Source organism: Budorcas taxicolor, chromosome 8, assembly GCF_023091745.1.
Source record: "Budorcas taxicolor isolate Tak-1 chromosome 8, Takin1.1, whole genome shotgun sequence".
NCBI classification, from domain to species: domain Eukaryota; kingdom Metazoa; phylum Chordata; class Mammalia; order Artiodactyla; family Bovidae; genus Budorcas; species Budorcas taxicolor.
In genome coordinates, this window is record NC_068917.1 from 62,029,342 (window position 1) to 62,047,244 (window position 17,903).

The 17,903-nt window shown below is 45.6% G+C and overlaps 1 protein-coding gene across 1 annotated transcript; it reads right to left on the reverse strand.

The window, feature by feature from the left end:
- Positions 1 to 5,199: 5,199 nt before the first annotated feature.
- Positions 5,200 to 10,341, reverse strand: LOC128052822 (protein FAM205A-like). The gene is made up of 3 exons (XM_052645381.1): positions 10,254 to 10,341; positions 9,930 to 9,990; positions 5,200 to 8,962 (listed from the first exon to the last, which is right to left on the reverse strand). Exons 1-3 carry the CDS (start codon positions 10,339 to 10,341, stop codon positions 5,200 to 5,202), a joined length of 3,912 nt encoding a protein of 1,303 aa, XP_052501341.1.
- Between the last annotated feature and the right edge of the window lie 7,562 nt (positions 10,342 to 17,903).

Here is a 17,903-nt window from a genome sequence, read left to right on the forward strand (position 1 = left end):
CAACAATATTTTTCCACAATATTTCTTAGAAACACATCTTTTGTCTTCAGTGACCAGCAAGTAACACAAATACAGGAAAAAGGCCAGGTGTATTTCCATGGAATGCCAGAGTCACTATTTTGGGGGCTTAGTGCTGCTCTTAATACATAGTTACTGCATCAGGGAAACTTTAGGGAATAATGAGGTCTGTGCTAAACTGGAGAAGGTTCCAGAAGATTGACACTTTTCAAGAATGAGAAACCAAAACCTTATTGCTGGGTCTTTAAATTTTTCAAAAGAAATCAAATTACCTAGATTTTATATTAAAAAATCTTCAATTCACTCATCTGAAAATAGCTTGTCCAGAATCAGTGGCTTTCATGCTGCTTTATGCCATGGAAGCCTTTCTTCAAATTAAATTCTCCATAAAACACAAAATATATGAGCCAGAACTAGATTATCTTTCAAATACCTGTGATTCTATGCAATCCTAAATGAGAGTTGGCTGAATAATGAATGGTCTGTTATCTAGCTAGTCAGCATATTTCCCTTATGCCAGTTTAATTCACTAGGTTAACTCAATTTAACACATATTAAGTGATTATTATGCACCAGACACTGTGCTTTTATGGATGCATGATCCCACCACTGACAGTCACACATACCTATTCAGGGAAGGGAAAGTAGAATAACACAGAGGATGTAGAAAACTCTGCTTCTAGAGGAAGACGTCAGCCAAGGGCACATTTCTACCATGTCTTAAAGGATGGGTGAAGTTTTTCAAAGTTAAAGTAGGACAGTGGGTGTCTGGAGAAGCCTGAAGAAACACACAGAGGTGTTAAACTACATAGTACCTCCAGGGAAAACGAGACAGCTTGTACACAAAAGGAAGCAGCACCCAGAAATTAAGCATTAACCTGTTGAGTAACTGAGTTACAGTAAGCAGTCATCTTCTTACCGGATTTGCATGGAGGAGGAGAAAAAACAGGCCACAGACTGGTGAGGATGTAAACCCTAACTTACATGAATAAAAGTTTATATAATTATATACTTTAAGATAAAATAATAAGGATAATTTTATTTTTAATTGTTTTCTTTTTCTATTAACAGATTTTAATCTTAGAAATTAAGACTAGAAATATTGATGAGAATCAAGCCCATGAGAGGCTATGTTAAAATCTATACATGTACAAAAATGAAGGGGCCATGCTCCCTATTTGCTAGGACTTGGTGTTTAACAGGAAAAGGGATTTTGTGGAGAAGCCATTCTTCTCCACTGCAGGAGAGGTCAGATGCCTTAAATTCTCTCTCCAGAATTCTGAAATGCTCTCTGCAGAGACCAAGAGAAGGACTCCAAAAGGTCAGAGCCTTTTGCCATGACAACATGGTATCTCAGAGGGCAGAGGCAAACTCCAAGTATCCCAAGCAAATGTTGATATATTCTCAGCATCTACCACCACTTATGGAATAGTGAATACTTGAGATGTTCCCTGCCATGAGAGTTTTCACTCTCATTTTGCCTCCTGAGCTGAGGGGGAGCTGGAAGGTGGGGCCTGTGCTAGGGTTATAGGATGGGATGAGCAAGGCTTCATCTCCCTACAACATCCTACATGAATCATAGGCTCTGACACTTCTCTCACCTCTTGACTCTGCTGAGACTGAAGAATCCTGAATGTCTTTGTTTCAGATCAACTCTCTCCCCCCAGCTCTTTGTTGCAAAACTTGGTCAGCACTGTGAATTCATGGTTTTCTAGGGCAGGCAGCTTGTGGAAGACCCAGGAAAGGACCTGCTCCACCTCAGCCCAGAATGGGGGCACATTAACCTCAGCTTCCCACCTGTCACTGCTATGACCCTTCTGAGTCACATTCTTTCTCCTGCACATCCTCCTATGTGGCTCTCAGCCCAACTCACACCAGGAAGGAAGGATCTGCCTGTCACAAGACCTCTTATGACCTTTGGGGATGCTTTAGGAAAACTCTGGAAGATGTGTTTCAGCTGGCCTGGGCCTTGTGCCTCCTCGCTCTGCGGGCCACAATAGGGGCTGGGCTGCCACCCCTTAGGCACAGAGTCACCATTCAGAGGAGGGACTCACTCATGCTTCTTCTCATCCTGCCTTTTCTGCATCCAGCTGGCAGTGGACACACTGTGCTAAGTACTGGGTCCTATCAGAGGAGACTCCCGCTACCACTGCCAGTTGTGGTATGTAAGCCATCCTGAATTTCCTTCAGAATCAGTGAGGCAGGGCATCCCACAGCCCTCACACCACACCATGAGGAGGCCACAGCCCTTTCTGCCCTTACTCTCCCCTCTGGTAGGTCAGAAGCTCGGAATGCAGAGGTGCCACCTTCTGAGAGAAATGAAGTGTCCAGAACAGAGCCCTCCCATCTGCTCAGGGCAGCCTTTGTCTTTCTGCTTCCTACTTCCCTCCTCCAGCCCCCGAAACTCCCTGGTCCCTGACTGGTAATTAGGATGCCACACCTGCTCCCACGTGACCACTCACCTCAACTTTGTCTTCCTGCTCACCAGGATTCACATGCTACTACCAATTCCTCAGGCCCTAACAAAAAAAACCCTGCCATGGTAACTTCCAGAATTCCTCTTCATCTCTGGCTTTGGCTCTTGGTATCAACCCCTCCCCCAGCCATGATCTTTCCCAGTCCCTCATTCACCCCTTTAGGTATTTGCCTTGCTCCCTTAATTGTAGAGAAACCATTCTTCGCATGAGACACAGAGTCCCTCCTCACTACTGTTACTTTCTCTCTACTTACCACCAGTGAAGCATCTGTGCTTTTAGCCAAGGCCAACCCCTCAACCGGGGCCTTCCTCCTACCATGTCACAATTCTACACCACGACACTGCCTCTCTTGCAGTTCTCCCTTTCTCTCCTGCATCATGGTTTTCCTCCCACCTCACTGACTACTTCTCAGTCTCTGCTTATTGGTTCCTACTTTTTCCTCCAAATTCTTTATGTTGGGGTGTACCAGGCCTGGTCCTCAGACCTTTCCTTCATTAACAATCATTGTCTGGGTGATCTTATCCAGGCTCACGGTTTTACATGCCTTTCTTTCTCCTCCCCTCCTCCCTCTCCCCCTCCTCCTTCATCTTCTTCTTCTTCATCATCATCATCTAACCTTAATCTATCTTTCTCTCTAGCTGTCTATAGTCAGGACCTTCCCTGAGGAGTATTAAGCTTCTGTGTTGAGAACAGACTGTTAGAAGTATGGTCTCAGGCAGAAGGTGGGGTTAGTTATGATACTACTGCAGCAATCATAGCAGCAGAGTGAGTGAGAAGTGGTCGTGTTATGAATTCATTTCAGAAGGTAGAGACAAGAGAGTGGACTGGATACGCAGTTAGGGGAACAATGTCAAGGAAGACATCAATGTTTTTGTCCTGAACAACTGCAAAGATGCTGTTGCCATTAACTGATGTTATGCATACTGTGATGGGAGCATGTTTCATACGTGTAATGAGATAATGGATGGGCACAGGGAATCAAGAATTTACTGTTCTATAGTCTGAGATGAGTATTAGACGTTCAAGTATATGTGCTGATTAGAGAATCTGGGCATGTAGACTGTCTATCCCATGAAATCACGAGTTCCACTTTTAACTTCTGTGTCTTTGCCATGTTAGTTATAACTAGTTGCATACAGTAAATAAACATTTTAGTTGAATGTAAAATAGTTCTCAAAGTTATTTTTTAAGTTTATTTTATCTTCCTTCCATTTTTGAGATATAATTGACATATAGCACTGTGTGAGTTTAAGGTGCACAGCATAATCAAGGTTATTTTATTGTGACCCTTCTGGGGTCCTTCTGAGCTGAGTACCCCAGTAATCCCATGGCAGCACTCCTTATTCCATAGCACTCAACATACTAATATAATGATTTGTCTGCCTCCACAGCCCAGACTTCGTATTCAACTACCATTAAGGTATTATTATGCCAGCCACTATCCTAGGCCCTGGGCATATGAGACACTATTGTATTATTTAGGCAAGAATGAGTGAGCAAGTTAACAAACAGAGACAGTAAACACAGAAAAAAGGGGGCAAAGTTGAGATATATCAAGATTAGAACACAATCACTAACTTCATGTTGGAGCTGAGCAAAAACACGGTTTGTAGTTATACCAATCCCTAAAACTGGACAATTTCGTAGGGTGGAGAGTGAGTGTTCAGAAATTTTCATTTGCATTGCCTTTGGACAACAAGATTCAACTCACTGCTCTTCATCACACTATGAACCACCAAAACTCAGTTTATTCATCCCCATCCTCTAAAAGCACGTGGGCACTGGGTTGGATTCCTGGTTCAAGCAAACCAGTCTTTTCTCTTATTATGCCCTCTTCAGGACCATGTCAGCGTCTATCCCAAGTACTCAGACTTCCATCTACATGCTCTCCCTTCCTGCTTCTCTCCTGCCTACCCTTGGGAGTTTCCATGTCCTACTGTGATCTTCATTCCCAGCGTCACTTATTCCATGCAGCTGATAGACAGAGGAGGTGGGATACAGGCAAGAGAACTAGAGCCGCCTCCCAGGTGAGCTCTCCAGAAAGATCTAACATAACCAGCAGGAGCAGAAGGGGAGATTCTATCATTTGTTTTTGGTATTTGTCATATTATCTATATGCTATTGATAATACGAAGCACCACCTCAAGATTGGAACACTGGCACTCTCCTAAATATCTCCCCTCCAGATTGTGAGCATATGTATAGAAGTCATCAGTGAATTTTGCCTGGGGCAAAAAATTCCTGGCCACTCGTTCTTGACAGTACTACCTTCCACATGGCTTCTCTGGGCCCAGGGACAATGATATTAATCAAATTCAAGTCTGACCTTTAACTTCAATGTACCTTAAACAAGGGCCTTCCTTCTCTGCTCAAGTCCCTTTTATCCACAGTCCAGGGGGTTTGGGGTGGGACGCGGGGTGTGGAATGCTGTCCCAGCTTAAGAGTGGGTTAAAGCTCCTTCCCTAGATAGGAAGGACATTTACCTCCATTATGCCTTCCCTGAGCACACCATGGCGGAGAAAACAGCAGACACACAACTCTCTGCTTAGAGATATATAGAGTGTATTGGGGTGGTATTCTGCCCACTTGCACATTAATAAAATTGACAGGAGCAGTCCTCATCAAGGGATGCAGACACTGGGGAGAATACAAACTCTTCTGACTGTGTTGGGTCTTCTTGAGCAGACCAGGTAAGAGCTGAGAGTTAGGGTGAGTTCTTTGGTTGGCTGGCACAAGCCCCTCGAGGACAGTGCCGAGGGCAGTGGCGGGGGGTGCCCAGGACTGAGGCCAAGTGGAGTTGATGGGAGTGGGAGTGGTGCCGGGGCTTACTATATGGGGAATGGGTAACATCCATGAAAGCCAGGCCCATCTGCTTCTCGGGGGGTGGAAACTGGGCCTTGCGGTCCCCTCTTGTCTTCTCTGTCTTAGTTAGTCCCTTGGGACTTTTGGCTGGAGCCAAGCTATTTTCCACATTTTCTTTTCTGGTGCTGGCCACTTTCTCAGATGCAGAGGATATGGATGCCTCATGCCCTTTGCCTTTTCTCTTCGGTATAACACAGTGCAAAAGAGATTTTATCTTATTTCTCAGGCCATATTCTGGAAGGCTGGGCCTCGTGTGAGTACGGCCTTGCACTACCTGCCTTTGAAAGACCTGACCTTGTAAAGCTCGGCCTTCCAATGGCTTACCCACAGTGAGCTGGCCCAGGAAAGTCTGGCCTCGTGATGCCTGGGGCACCACAGGCTGGGCATTCTCGGGAACATTTGCTGCTTTGAGGGGGACACTGAGCTTGGCTTGACTGTCTTGCAGGTCCTTTTTCTGAGAATCCTTCCCCCTAGGGACTCCTCCAGGAGGTAGCTCTGGGAGTTTAGGCTGAGGGCAATGCTTAGGACTGTGTTGACAGGAAGCATCAAGGTGAAAGCAATGTCTCCGTTGCCAGGGGCTGCGGGGTGTCCTATTCAGAAGTATCCCTTCTGGCCTCTGGCCTTCAACAGAGTGGCTTTTTCCTCTTGTGGAGGAGAGTGTGAACCCAGCATCCCCTTCTCCATGGTCCCCAACCAATATGGGTTTGCCTGGCTCCTCTCTCTTTTCTGCCAGTGTGGGGACTTGGGCTGAGTCCTTGCTCTTGTCAGGCATATGGGGCTCAGGGCTCCGGGGCTCAGGGCTCCAAGGCTCCCCCAGACTGGGGTTGTTCACACTGGCCTCCAGCTGAACACAAAGCACCTGGGCCTCTGTCATGTCCCCACTGACTGAGATACTGGAAGCCCCGTGGACAGAACCATGGGGTACTATGCTGCAACTGGGTTGCTTCTGTTTCTGGTGCACCGCCTTTAACTCAGTGGCCAGCTGTTCTTTGAGGTGGAGCCACTCTGGGTCGGGGGCACATGGCACATCTGGTGGGATGGGGAGTTCCTGGAGCAGTGGTTGTCCTTGGTTGTTTAAACTCTCAAGAGACTCCCGTGTACATACATCCTCTGACATTCCTACAACTTGTTCCCTAGACTCTCTTGCCTTTATGGGAATTCCAGTCTGTGCCTCTAGGATCTTCTTTCTCAGATGGAAATTCATTTTGGCCAAGATGTGCTCCCCAAGTGAAGAGGGCCTCTCAGGCTCTGTTTGGCTTTCTATAGGCAGCATCTCAATTACCCCTTCCACCTGCTCATCAGCCTGGAATTCTTCTGCAGCGTTTGAAAGAGCCTCATTGGCCTCTTGAAGGCCTGGCCCAGGACTTGGGCCCTGCTCTTCAGGTGAGGTCACCTGAGTCACAGGTTCTGTTGAGAATTCGACAGGCTCAGGCACCATCTCTGTGACCATGGCTGGGGACGTGATTGACGTGGTTGCTGGGGCCATGACCCTGGAGGGAGACACCCAGTAAAGAGCAGGCAGCCCTGACAAGAAGGCCAGATACTTGTGCCGTAAAGTCATCTCCAGTTTCTCAATGGCTGCCTCTGACAGGACTCCGGGCAGCTTAGGATGTTCAACAACAGCTTTTGGTGAGACCTGTTGCTGCTGATCAAGGGCCACTGGCATCCCGGGTATAACTTCCTGTTGAAGGTCCTGGTCAGCGGCTGCCTGGAGTTCCAGGGGCTTGCTTTCCAGGATGCAGCTGAAGGGAGTCACCTCCAGGCCCCCAGGAATTATGCACTCCCAAGATCTGTATACAGAGGCAGGGATGTTGCCCTGGTGAATTTGCCCACATCTGGAGGCGATATGGCCCTGCAACATTGCCTTGGCCTTGTCAAACAAGTGTGGCATGGGGACTGACAGTGGGTCCACAATAGGTGAGAATGCGTCATCAGCTCCAGTGGCCTCCAGAGATGTAGGCTGGGGGCCATTCACACTGTCTAGGGCTGTGCTGCTCCAGGGTGTGGTCTGCTGGTTAGTGGGGGACTGGAGCAACTGCATGGACTGCTGGATCTTCTGGGGCAGGCCCCAGCGGTGGTGAATCAGCTGTCTCTGGAGGTGGTATTCCAGCAGCCTCCTGGTGTGCTGCGTGAAGACTGGCTCCCTTGTGAGGACCGAGACAGGCTGCCCCGACCAGGAAGTTTTCAGCGTCTCAGAAGACTGGGCTTTGTCACCGGGCTTACATTGCACGGGGCTCTGGACATGTTGATCTCTCTGAAAAACATCTGGCAAGTCCCACTGAAGCTGGAGCTGCCTCTGCAGCAGGTGCCACTCCAAGGCTTCACACTCGTCCAGAGTCAGAAATGGGACACTGATGTGAGCTTGTTGGTGATCAGATGGAGCAACACAATCTTGACAAGACAGAGAAGACAGTGGAGTTGACTGGGTTGGAGTTTTAGGCAGCAAAGGGAGGAAGGAGAGTTCCTTGGGATCCTTCAAGAGAAAGGGATCCTTCAAGTGGGGCTTGGACACGCTCTCGTCGTTGCAGAGGCCTTGAGAAGCCAAGAAGGTGTCAACCAGCGACTCACTGTGCAGAGAAGGCAGGCCACAGAATAGCTGGCTGTATTTTGGCTGCACGGGGCCCACTGAGTCACTGGCCTGTTGCCCAGACATTAGATAGAGGCCACTTAATTCTTTAAGGGCTGAAGAGGGCAAGGCTAAAGCCTTATGGCTGGGGATTTGCTGGTAGAGGTGTCTTTGTTCTGGATCCGTAATGCACCATTCAGAAACCCAGAAGGCCTGGGTAGGCTGGCCGGCCATACCTGAACCCCAGGTCTGGTACAAAATGGTCCCACATTTCTCAACAGAGAAATGAGAAGTATTATTGTGGATGAAAGAAACTGGTTGGTTATATACAGTTTGGTAAACTAGTGGCGGGTTTGGCATCAGCTGCCTCAGGGACTCTTCTACACGCCTGGGGAGCCCCCACCTCTGGAAATGCATCCATTTTTTCACATGGACCTCAAGAAGTCTCAGGACTTCAGGACTCAGGAACGGCAGGTGGGCAGGAAGGACAGTGACCATCGGCAAGGCCACTGGATGTGTCAGGGTAGTAATTTCTTGTTTCAAAGGCAGCAGAGAGACCTGGAGATCTAAGGGCTGCCGGACTTGGTTCCCACAGATGAGGCTGAGGTTGCTCTGCATCATCTCCTGCAGATTCACTGAAATTCTTGGCTCCTCAGTCCCTGAGGGAACCTCTGGCACTTGGAATCCCTGCCTTAGCTTGAGATGTTCAGCCCAGTAATCATGGATGCCGGCTGCACTAGGTGACTGGGCCACTGACTGGGCTAAGGATTTCTGTGACACTCTGAGGGCTGCAGACGGAACTGAAAGGTCTTTGGAATGTGGGGAACGATGTTCCAGACTCTGCTCAAAAGGCACATTAGACATGGACAGAACCTCTAGGCAAGAGGAGCCCTGAGAGGTGTCCCCTGAAGTTGGGGAGATCAGGGTGTTCTCACCCAACAACTGCTGAATCTCCAGAGCCATGGTGTTGCAGGTTTGGCAGCAGGGATCTGCACACAGGATCTGCCGCACAGCCCCCTCCTGAGGTAGCCAGCCCTGGCTGGGAAGGGCAACATAGCAAATGTTTGTTACTGATGGACAGTTTGTTACTGTTTGTTACACTTGGCCGGTGTGTGGCCTGGAGATTGGGCCTGCCCTCCTCTAGTCCCATAAACTCTGAGGCCTGCAACAGCTGGGTGTTTAAGTGTCTACTTTTCTGCCTAGGGAAATGCCATTTGGCAAACTAGTGGGCTGGGCTGAGAGCCTGGAGCTTGTTGAGCAAGGTCTCAGACAACTGGTGGGAACACAGGGCCTTGAGAAACTGGGAGGTGGGTGAGCTCTCTGCTGACCTGTGCTGAGAAGCTGAATTAGAAGGGAACCAGGCAGGTGGGGGAGCCAACAGTTAGCTGATGGGGCAGCACCAGAGACGTCACCAGGTAGAACCTGGAGTCAGTCTCGCTTCGGGCCATGGAAGTCCTGCGGGAGCTCTGCATTCCGGGGATTAGGAGATGCACACAACATCTCTCAAGAGCCAATTTCTCATTCTGCAGAGCTCTTAAGGAGGGGATAGTGTGACAAGCTCCTGCCTGAGGGTTGTCCCAGGAACTGGCCTCCCTGAAGACAGAACCAGAGGAGGTAATGTCAGCAGGGTCCAGGGGTCTGCCCTTGAAAGGGTGTGGCTGTAAAGAGAATATGAAAATGATGACTTGTTTAAACACTTAACTATCCATTCTCCTGACTGGGTAACTCATCTCATGGTTGGGAGAAAACCCACAGAGTTACATTCTGTCAAATCCTGACTTCCAGCACCTTTGTGAGCCTAGCCCAGAGCACAGCTGGAAGACCACTCTCCACTGAGACGTCTGACCCCACCCTCTCCTCCAGCAACTCTCACCCAGGGCTCCAGGCTCCCTGTGTCTGGCTCCCTCTCAGCCATTCTCCTTCTGCCTAACCCTGCCCCAGGCCAAACATAGAAATCACCACAGGCCACACTGGGAGGTGGGAGACTGCAAAGAGCAAGAGATCACCTTCGCATGAGCGAGAGCAGCTCCCACAGCTTGTCAGCTTCTTTCCGGGAATGTCTCCTAGCTGAGAAACCAGGAGACAGTTTTACACAGAACAGGAGGGGATTCAGGGACATCCTACAGGAATCTAAAAGCCTTGAATGGCAGGAAACTGCAGACTCCTACCCCACCCCCCATAAAAGTCTTCTGGGAGAATCTGTCACCTTGGGGATTGGAGCCTTCAGCAGTTAGAGCACCTGGTGCCTGGCACTAAGGGTCACTGGGGAACAGGGTCCATGGGAACCTCACCCCCAGGGGAGGGAAGTCGGAGCCGAGACAGGATTTTACCTCTCAATGCTGCATCTCTAGCCCTTTGTCTGACTTTTCGGTGACGCTGAAAAGACAAAAAAGTTGGAGTGTGAAGTTGGGACACCATTTTCTTTTTCACGTCCAAACCAAGACCAAGCCAATATAGATTACCGAATCCTTTTTAATTTACCTGTATTTTATTTAATTTCCTAACTTTCCACACTCCTATTTTTTTCATCTCAATACTTGTCTTCTCTTATTTCTGATTCATTTTGAGGCTCTTCTGTCCTCCACACCTCCCATTTATTTCCTAAGAGAAGTTCTGTATCAAGCTTATAATGGAACAAGAGAAAGGGTGGAACACAATAAAGTTGTGTAGATTTAATAATCAAAGGACTTCAATTTACAAATGCCTTAATGGACCACAAACCAGAAAAATCTCCCATAAAGGGAAGTCTTCTAAGATCCAGTGAGGCACAATCCATTTCATCTAAGTCTCAACCCAAGCCAGATAGAGATGTTCTTGATTTTTCAATTAGAATACATTGCAGGGATGGTCTGGTAAGAAATGATTTCTAGGTGCTGAGAAGAGAAATACCATATGAGTAACTAATGCATGGTAAAAAAAAAAAAAAAAAAAAAAACACAAAAAACACACACATATGGGTGGGGCGGTAGACACATGGAGAGGAGGGATAAAAGGAGAGGGAGCTTAAAGCGTCTTATCTAAGGCTTAATTAGTTCAGTCCTGGTCACAGTGTTTCCCTACCCGGCAGCAGCTCCTTTTATGTTCCGTTAATCCATGGTAACTCTTTTTCACTTGCCAGATAATTAGAATAATAACGAAGATGGAGCCACAGGTATATAAGGGATACCCCAAATCCCACAGAACAAAAGTCTGGCTCAGCATGGTCTAAACCTCATAATCGCGAGGAGACCAACCATCCCTATGAATGTAGGCATTCAGAGTTCTGGCACCTACTGACTTCCAGTGCTACACATTGTCGTCTCCGCCTCACAGATGACGGAACCAAGCCACCAGACCGCATCACAAAGCCCTTCTGTTTCACAAGGTAGGTATGGTGTCAAAGAGCTTCACCTGTCTAGGGAGTCCCTGTGGGAATTCTGTCTGCAGATGAGGGGGTCTGCTTGTAAGCAATGAAGGTGCCACTCACAGGCAGTGTCTGTGTTCCCACTCTGTCTTCACTCTCCATACCCTCCACCAGCCTGGTGGCCAGTCTGGTTATGGCTTGGAAATGGACAGCTTTGATGTTACAGGCAGTGGGTGATGGGAAATCACAGGTGCATGAAGGGACCATGGCTGAAGTGGCAGGGACAGGTAAAAGTGGTAGCATCTTTAAAATGATACTGTGGGAATCAGAAAGGAATGCCTCCCAGACTGTGTGGCCTCAAGCTTGCGGATGAGTGAGAAGAGACTGTAAACGCTGCCTTCCCCTGAGACACACTAATGAGATTTCCTTGTGCATCTCCTTTAAGAGTTAGTTTTCTAGAGCTGTTTGTAACCATGTTACAGAATTCTGTCTTCTCACAGAGATGCGTACCTGCAGAGATGTGTCAGTGACCACTCCTGACTTAAAGCCATAAAGTAGTTGCTGATTGTGGTGAGATCTACTCGTCTATTCTGGATGTCTGCGGTTTGCCTAAAGGAATTTTGTTTGTTTGCTTGTTTTTTAACTAGAATTTTTGAAAACTTTAAGCAAGCCAGTTGTTTTCTAACTCATCACCAGGGCCCATCACTCCTATACGCTGACCATTTACTTACACATTTATGTTACCTACCTGACCTCTGTCGATATTGTCATTGTACTCTAACACTCTAATTTTTTAATTTCTTTGAGGGGAAAAAAAATCTTTCCCTGGTGACAGTGGTCTCACAGGCAAAAATCCTTCAGCTCAAAATCTCTGAAGATACTCCTTGGTCCTTCCTCTAGTATCTAATCTTTCATCCAAGTGAAGGCTGCTGCTGCTAAATCGTTTCAGTCATGTCCAGCTCTATGCGACCCCATAGACAGCAGCCCACCAGGCTCCTCTGTCCAGGGGATTCTCCAAGCAAGAATACTGGAGTGGGTTGCCATTTCCTTCTCCAATGCATCATGCAGGCTAAGTCACTTCAGTCATGTCCGACTCTGTGTGACCCTATGAACAGCAGCCCTCCAGGCTCCTCTGTCCACAGGATTCTCCAGGCAAGAATACTGGAGTGGGTTGCCATTTCCTTCTCCCAACTGAGGACTGGTGAGCCCTCAATCTATGCTCAGCCCTAAGCAAGACAGTGTTAAGAGTACAAAGACACTTGAGTCATGCTGCCTTTTTGCTATCCAGACAGCCTATTTTCCAACATAAGACATCACACAAAGCAAGAGCCAACAATCCAAAACATATGGGATCATACACTCATTTGTGAGGCCCAGGTCACAAACACCCATTCCAGAGGAGAGAAAGCATAGTGAGGATCAGTGTGGTGAGAGAGGGCTCCTGGATAGAGTAACATTAGAGTTAGGTCTAAAAGTGCAGGCCACAGGCAAAAGGAGTGTATTCTAGGCGGGAAAGAAACTTGTTAACAAATGCAGAACACTGAGGAATGGGCCACTAGCACATCTGGCAGTTAGAAATGTGGTCCATTTCTAGCAGAGGCGTAGGTGGGCAGACTGGGGAGGACTTATGGGATGAAGATTGGAGAAGTTGGGCTTCTTGATAAAGGATCAATGCATTTAACTGATTTCAATCACTCTTTTCTTTTTTTTTTCAAGTAGACAGACATATACATGGTGGGCTTCCCTTGTGGCTCAGTTGGTAAGAATCCACCTTTAATGCGGGAGACCTGGGTTTGATCCCTGGGTTGGGAAGACCACTGGAGAAGGGAAAGGCTACCCACTCCAGTATTCTGGCCTGGAGAATTCCACAGACTGTATAGTCCATGTGGTCCCAAGGAGTCAGCACAACTGAGTGACTTTCACCCTTCACATATGCATGGTACAAAATTCAATAGGCAGAATAAGGTATGTAAAAAATATGTTTTCTTCCCAACCTCTTATCTCCCATTTTTCTTCCCTTGAGACAGTCATTTCTATCAGATTCCTGTGTATCTTTCTTAACTAGTCTAATATAGCCAAAACCAAATGGACTTGTATGTATTTCTCCAAGAACGGTAGTATAGACAGTTTTCTCTCTTATTTAATTTGATAATTAAATATATCTTGTGCATGTCAGTTTTTTAAATGGCTGTCATATCTTCTTGATATGACTATAACACAAGTCACCTTCAGTTCTCTATTCATGGATATTTACTTATGTACAGTCTTTTGCACTAAATAAAAATCTCATATATATAAATCCTTATATACACATATGGGTATATATGTAAGAAAAATTCCTACAAGTGAACTGATATCTTAACAATATTGTCTTTCAATTCACAGAAATGGTACATCTCTCCACTATTTTAGGGTATTTTTATTTTCTCCTAGACATTTTTTAATTTCTTTGTACAAGTCTTGTGCATATTTTGTGAATTTATCCCTATGTCAAATCTATGATGTTATTCAAAGTGATATTGTTTTCTATTTCAATTTCTAATGTTTGTTGCTTGTATATAGAAATAGAAATTGAATATGTATCTTCTATGTTGCACTCTTGCTAAATTCACTTATTGGTTGTAGTAGCTATGTTTTGTAAATTCTTTAGTATTTTCCAAATTGGTGATAATATCTGACAATTCTACATCTTCTTTTCCAACCTGAATGCCTTTTATTTCTCCATTATTGCACTGCCTAGAACATTTGGTATAATGCTGACAAGAAGTGGTGAGAGCTGACATATTTGCCTTGTTATGGATCTTGTTATGGAGAGAAAACATTCCCTTTTCTTGCTCCTTAAACTTGATAATTTCAAATCTATCTTTAAGGCTGCTGTTCCTTTCTTCTGCCTGCATAAATCTGCTGTTAAATCCCTCTACAGAATCTTTCCATCCACTTACTGTATTTTTTAGCTCTAGAATTTCTAGTTTCTTTTTATTTCTCTTTGTTGATAGTCTCATTTTGTTCATATATTTATTTCCTTTAGCTCTTTACCTGTGTTTTCATTTCGTTTCCTTCAGCATATTCCAGAGAGCTGTTTTAATGTCTTTATTTAGTAAATCTAATTAATGCCTGTGCTTCTTCAGGGATAGGTTGTGACAGTTTTTTTTCTTCCTTTAAATAGGCCATGATTTCCTGTTTATCAGTATCCTTTGTGACTATTTTGCTGAAGGTTGGGCATCTGTAAAAATAGCTACCTCTCTCCATCTTCGCAGACTGGCTCTATGCTGGAGTAGTCCTCTAAATAGCTGGGCATGCTGTTAGCCTAGCAATCAGCTCAATGGAAAAGTTTAAGTTCTTCTCAGGTCTCTTCTAAACAGGTGTCTTGCCTGGACATATTTTTGGCTTCTTCAATTCCCTCATACACATGGCTACTTTTCAGTGTCTCAGTCTCCCAAAGAATCTCACTTTAGCTTCTTCTTTGGGCCTTCAATGGTCTACTTTATGTCTCCATCCATAATCTCTTACCCAGGAGGTCTGTAGTCCCCTTATAACTTTCATGGCACTATCCACCATTCCTCTGTGTCTAAGATCTGAATTAGAGGATATAGAGCCCAATGCCTTAGGCAGCCCTAAGATAGTCAGAACATTCAAATAAGGACCGCTCTGCTCAAGTCAGACATGACTTGGTAAATGAACAACTGCTCCCTTTGTTTCAAGGGAGGGAACTCTGTATTGGGCTGCCACTTCCTCTACACCAAAACTACACTGCACTGAGAAGGGGAGTGGGGCAGAAAGTACAAACATCATGAAACATTTTACTGCTTTGAATGTGACTTTTCTTGACTGGATATTTGCTTGGTTGTTATAGCCTTTTGACAACTTTCCATAGTTTTTATAAGGGTTTTATACCAGTTTCTGGTAGTTTTTTGGTGTTCCCATGGGAGAACAAGGGCTTAGAGATTCCCAGTCCACTGCTTTTCTCTATAAATATTCTTGAGCTTTGTTTTGCAATTCAGTTAAGTTACTTGGAAACAGTTTGATTCTTTCAGGTATTCCTCACAAGCCTCATTAGTCATCAACATTTAGTCCAGGATTTTTACTTACTACTGAAGTAAGGCCTTTCTTGGTACTCTACCCTATGCCCTAGTTATTATGAAGTTCTCTATTTCAACTGTTGGAATAGGCTCTCTATCTGCCTCTGCATGTGACCTCTGAGTACTATGCCCTTATATTTTTTCAGGAGTCTTTTTTAACCCTTCCTCTGGTACTTTTCTCAGATGCGTATTCTGACCAATCCTTGGCTGCACATTTGAGGCAGACCCTCTTCATATCCCAAGAGTTCTCTCTATATCCAGCCCTCTCTTCTCAGATAATCTGCACTGTGAATTCTAGCTGCCTTGGCTTCCTTTGACTCCCAGCTCCACCCTCTCAACCCAGAGACTGAAGTATGGATCACCATTTCTGAGCCATTCTGCACCTGTGCCGGAAAGCAGCATTGGAAATAGGTATCAGTTCACTTCAGTTCAGTTGCTCAGTCATGTCCAACTCCATGACCCATAGACTGCAGCATATCACACCACCCTGTCCATCACCAACTCCTGGAGATTGCTCAAACTCATGTCTATTGAGTTGGAGATGCCACCCAACCACCTCATCCTCTGTCGTCTCCTTCTCCTCCTGCCTTCAGCCTTTCACAGCATCAGGGTCTTTCCCAGTGAGTTAGTTCTTCACATCAGATGACCAAAGTATTGGAGTTTCAGCTTCAACATCAGTCTGATTTCCTTTAGGATGGACTGGTTGGATCTCCTTGCAGTCCAAGGGACTCTCAAGGGTCTTCTCCAACACCACAGTTCAAAAGCATCAATTCTTCCATGCTCAGCTTTCTTTATATTTCAATTCTCATATGCATACATGACTATTGGAAAAACCATAGCTTTGCCTACATGGACCTTTGTCGAAAAGTAATCTCTCTGTTTTTTAATATGCTTTCTAGGTTGGTCATAGCTTTTCTTCCAAGGAGCAAAAATCTTTTAATTTTATGGCTGCAGTCACCATCTGCAGTGATTTTATAGCCCAGAAAAATAAAGTTTCTCACTGTTTCCATTGTTTCCCCATCTATTTGCCATGAAGTAACAGGACCAGATGCCATGATCTTCGTTTTCTGAATGTTGAGCTTTAAGCCAACTTTTTCAGTCTCCTCTTTCACTTTCATCAAGAGGTTCTTTAGTTCCTCTTCACTTTCCGCCATAAGGGTGGTGTCATCTGCATATCTGAGGTTATCAATATTTCTCCCAGCAATCTTGATTCCAGCTTGTGCTTCATCCAGCCTGGCATTTTGCATGATGTACTCTACATATAAGTTAAGTAAGCAGGGTGACAATATACAGCTTTGACGTACTCCTTTCCCAATTTGGAACCAGTCTGTTGTTCCATGTGTAGTTCTAACTGTTGCTTCTTGGCCTGCATACAGATTTCTCAGGAGGCAGGTCAGGTGGTCTGGTATTTCCATCTCTTTCAGAATTTTCCAGTTTATTGTGATCCACACAGTCAAAGCCTTTGGCATAATAAAGTAGAAGTAGATGTTTTTCTGGAACTCTCTTGCGTTTTTGATGATCCAGCAGATGTTGGCAATCTGATCTCTGCTTTCTCTGCCTTTTCTAAATCCGGCTTGATATCTGGAAGTTCTCGTTTCATGTACTGTTGAAGCCTGGCTTAAGAATTTTGAGCATTACTTAGCATGTGAAATGAGTGCAATTATATGGTAGTTTGAACATTCTTTGGCATTGCCTTTCTTTGGCATAGGAATGAGAACTGACCTTTTCCAGTCTTGTGGCCACTGCTGAGTTTTCCAAATTTACTGGCATATTGAGTGCAGCACTTTAATCACATCATCTTTTAAGATTTGAAACAGTTCAACTGGAATGCCATCACCTCCACTAGCTTTGTTTGTAGTGATACTTCCTAAAGCCCACTTGACTTCGCATTCCAGGATGTCTGGCTCTAGGTGAGTGATCACACCATATCTAGGTCATAATCTTTTTGTATAGTTCTTCTGTGTATTCTTGCCACCTCTTCTTAATATCTTCTGCTTCTGTTAGGTCTATACCATTTCGGTCCTTTATTGTGCCCATCTATGCATGAAATGTTCCCTTCACTTCAATTCAGTTCAGTCTCTCAGTCGTGTATGACTCTTTGCGACCCCATGAATCACAGCACACCAGGCCTCCCTGTCCATCACCAACCCCCGGAGTTCACTCAGACTCATGTCCATTGAGTCAGTGATGCCATCCAGCCATCTTATCCTCTGTCATCCCCTTCTCCTCCCTCCCCCAATCCCTCCCAGCATCAGAGTCTTTTCCAATAAGTCAACTCTTCACATGAGGTGGCCAAAGTACTGGAGTTACAGCTTTAGCATCATTCCTTCCAAAGAAATCCCAGGGCTGATCTCCTTCAGAATGGACTGATTGGATCTCCTTGCAGTCCAAGGGACTCTCGAGAGTCTTCTCCAACACCACAGTTCAAAAGCATCAATTCTTTGGCGCTCAGCCTTCTTCACAGTCCAACTCTCACATCCATACATGACCACTGGAAAAACCATAGCCCTGACTAGACAGACCTTAGTCGGCAAAGTAATGTCTCTGCTTTTGAATAT

Excerpts from the sequence above, each read along its gene's own strand:
- LOC128052822 (XM_052645381.1), bottom strand. The coding sequence starts at position 10,341 with ATGGTGTCCCAACTTCACACTCCAACTTTTTTGTCTTTTCAGCGTCAC. Across the intron at positions 9,991-10,253 it reads TAGAGATGCAGCATTGAGAG|CTAGGAGACATTCCCGGAAA; the intron begins GTAAAATCCTGT and ends CTGGTTTCTCAG. Across the intron at positions 8,963-9,929 it reads CTGCTCTCGCTCATGCGAAG|CCAGGGCTGGCTACCTCAGG; the intron begins GTGATCTCTTGC and ends TGCCCTTCCCAG.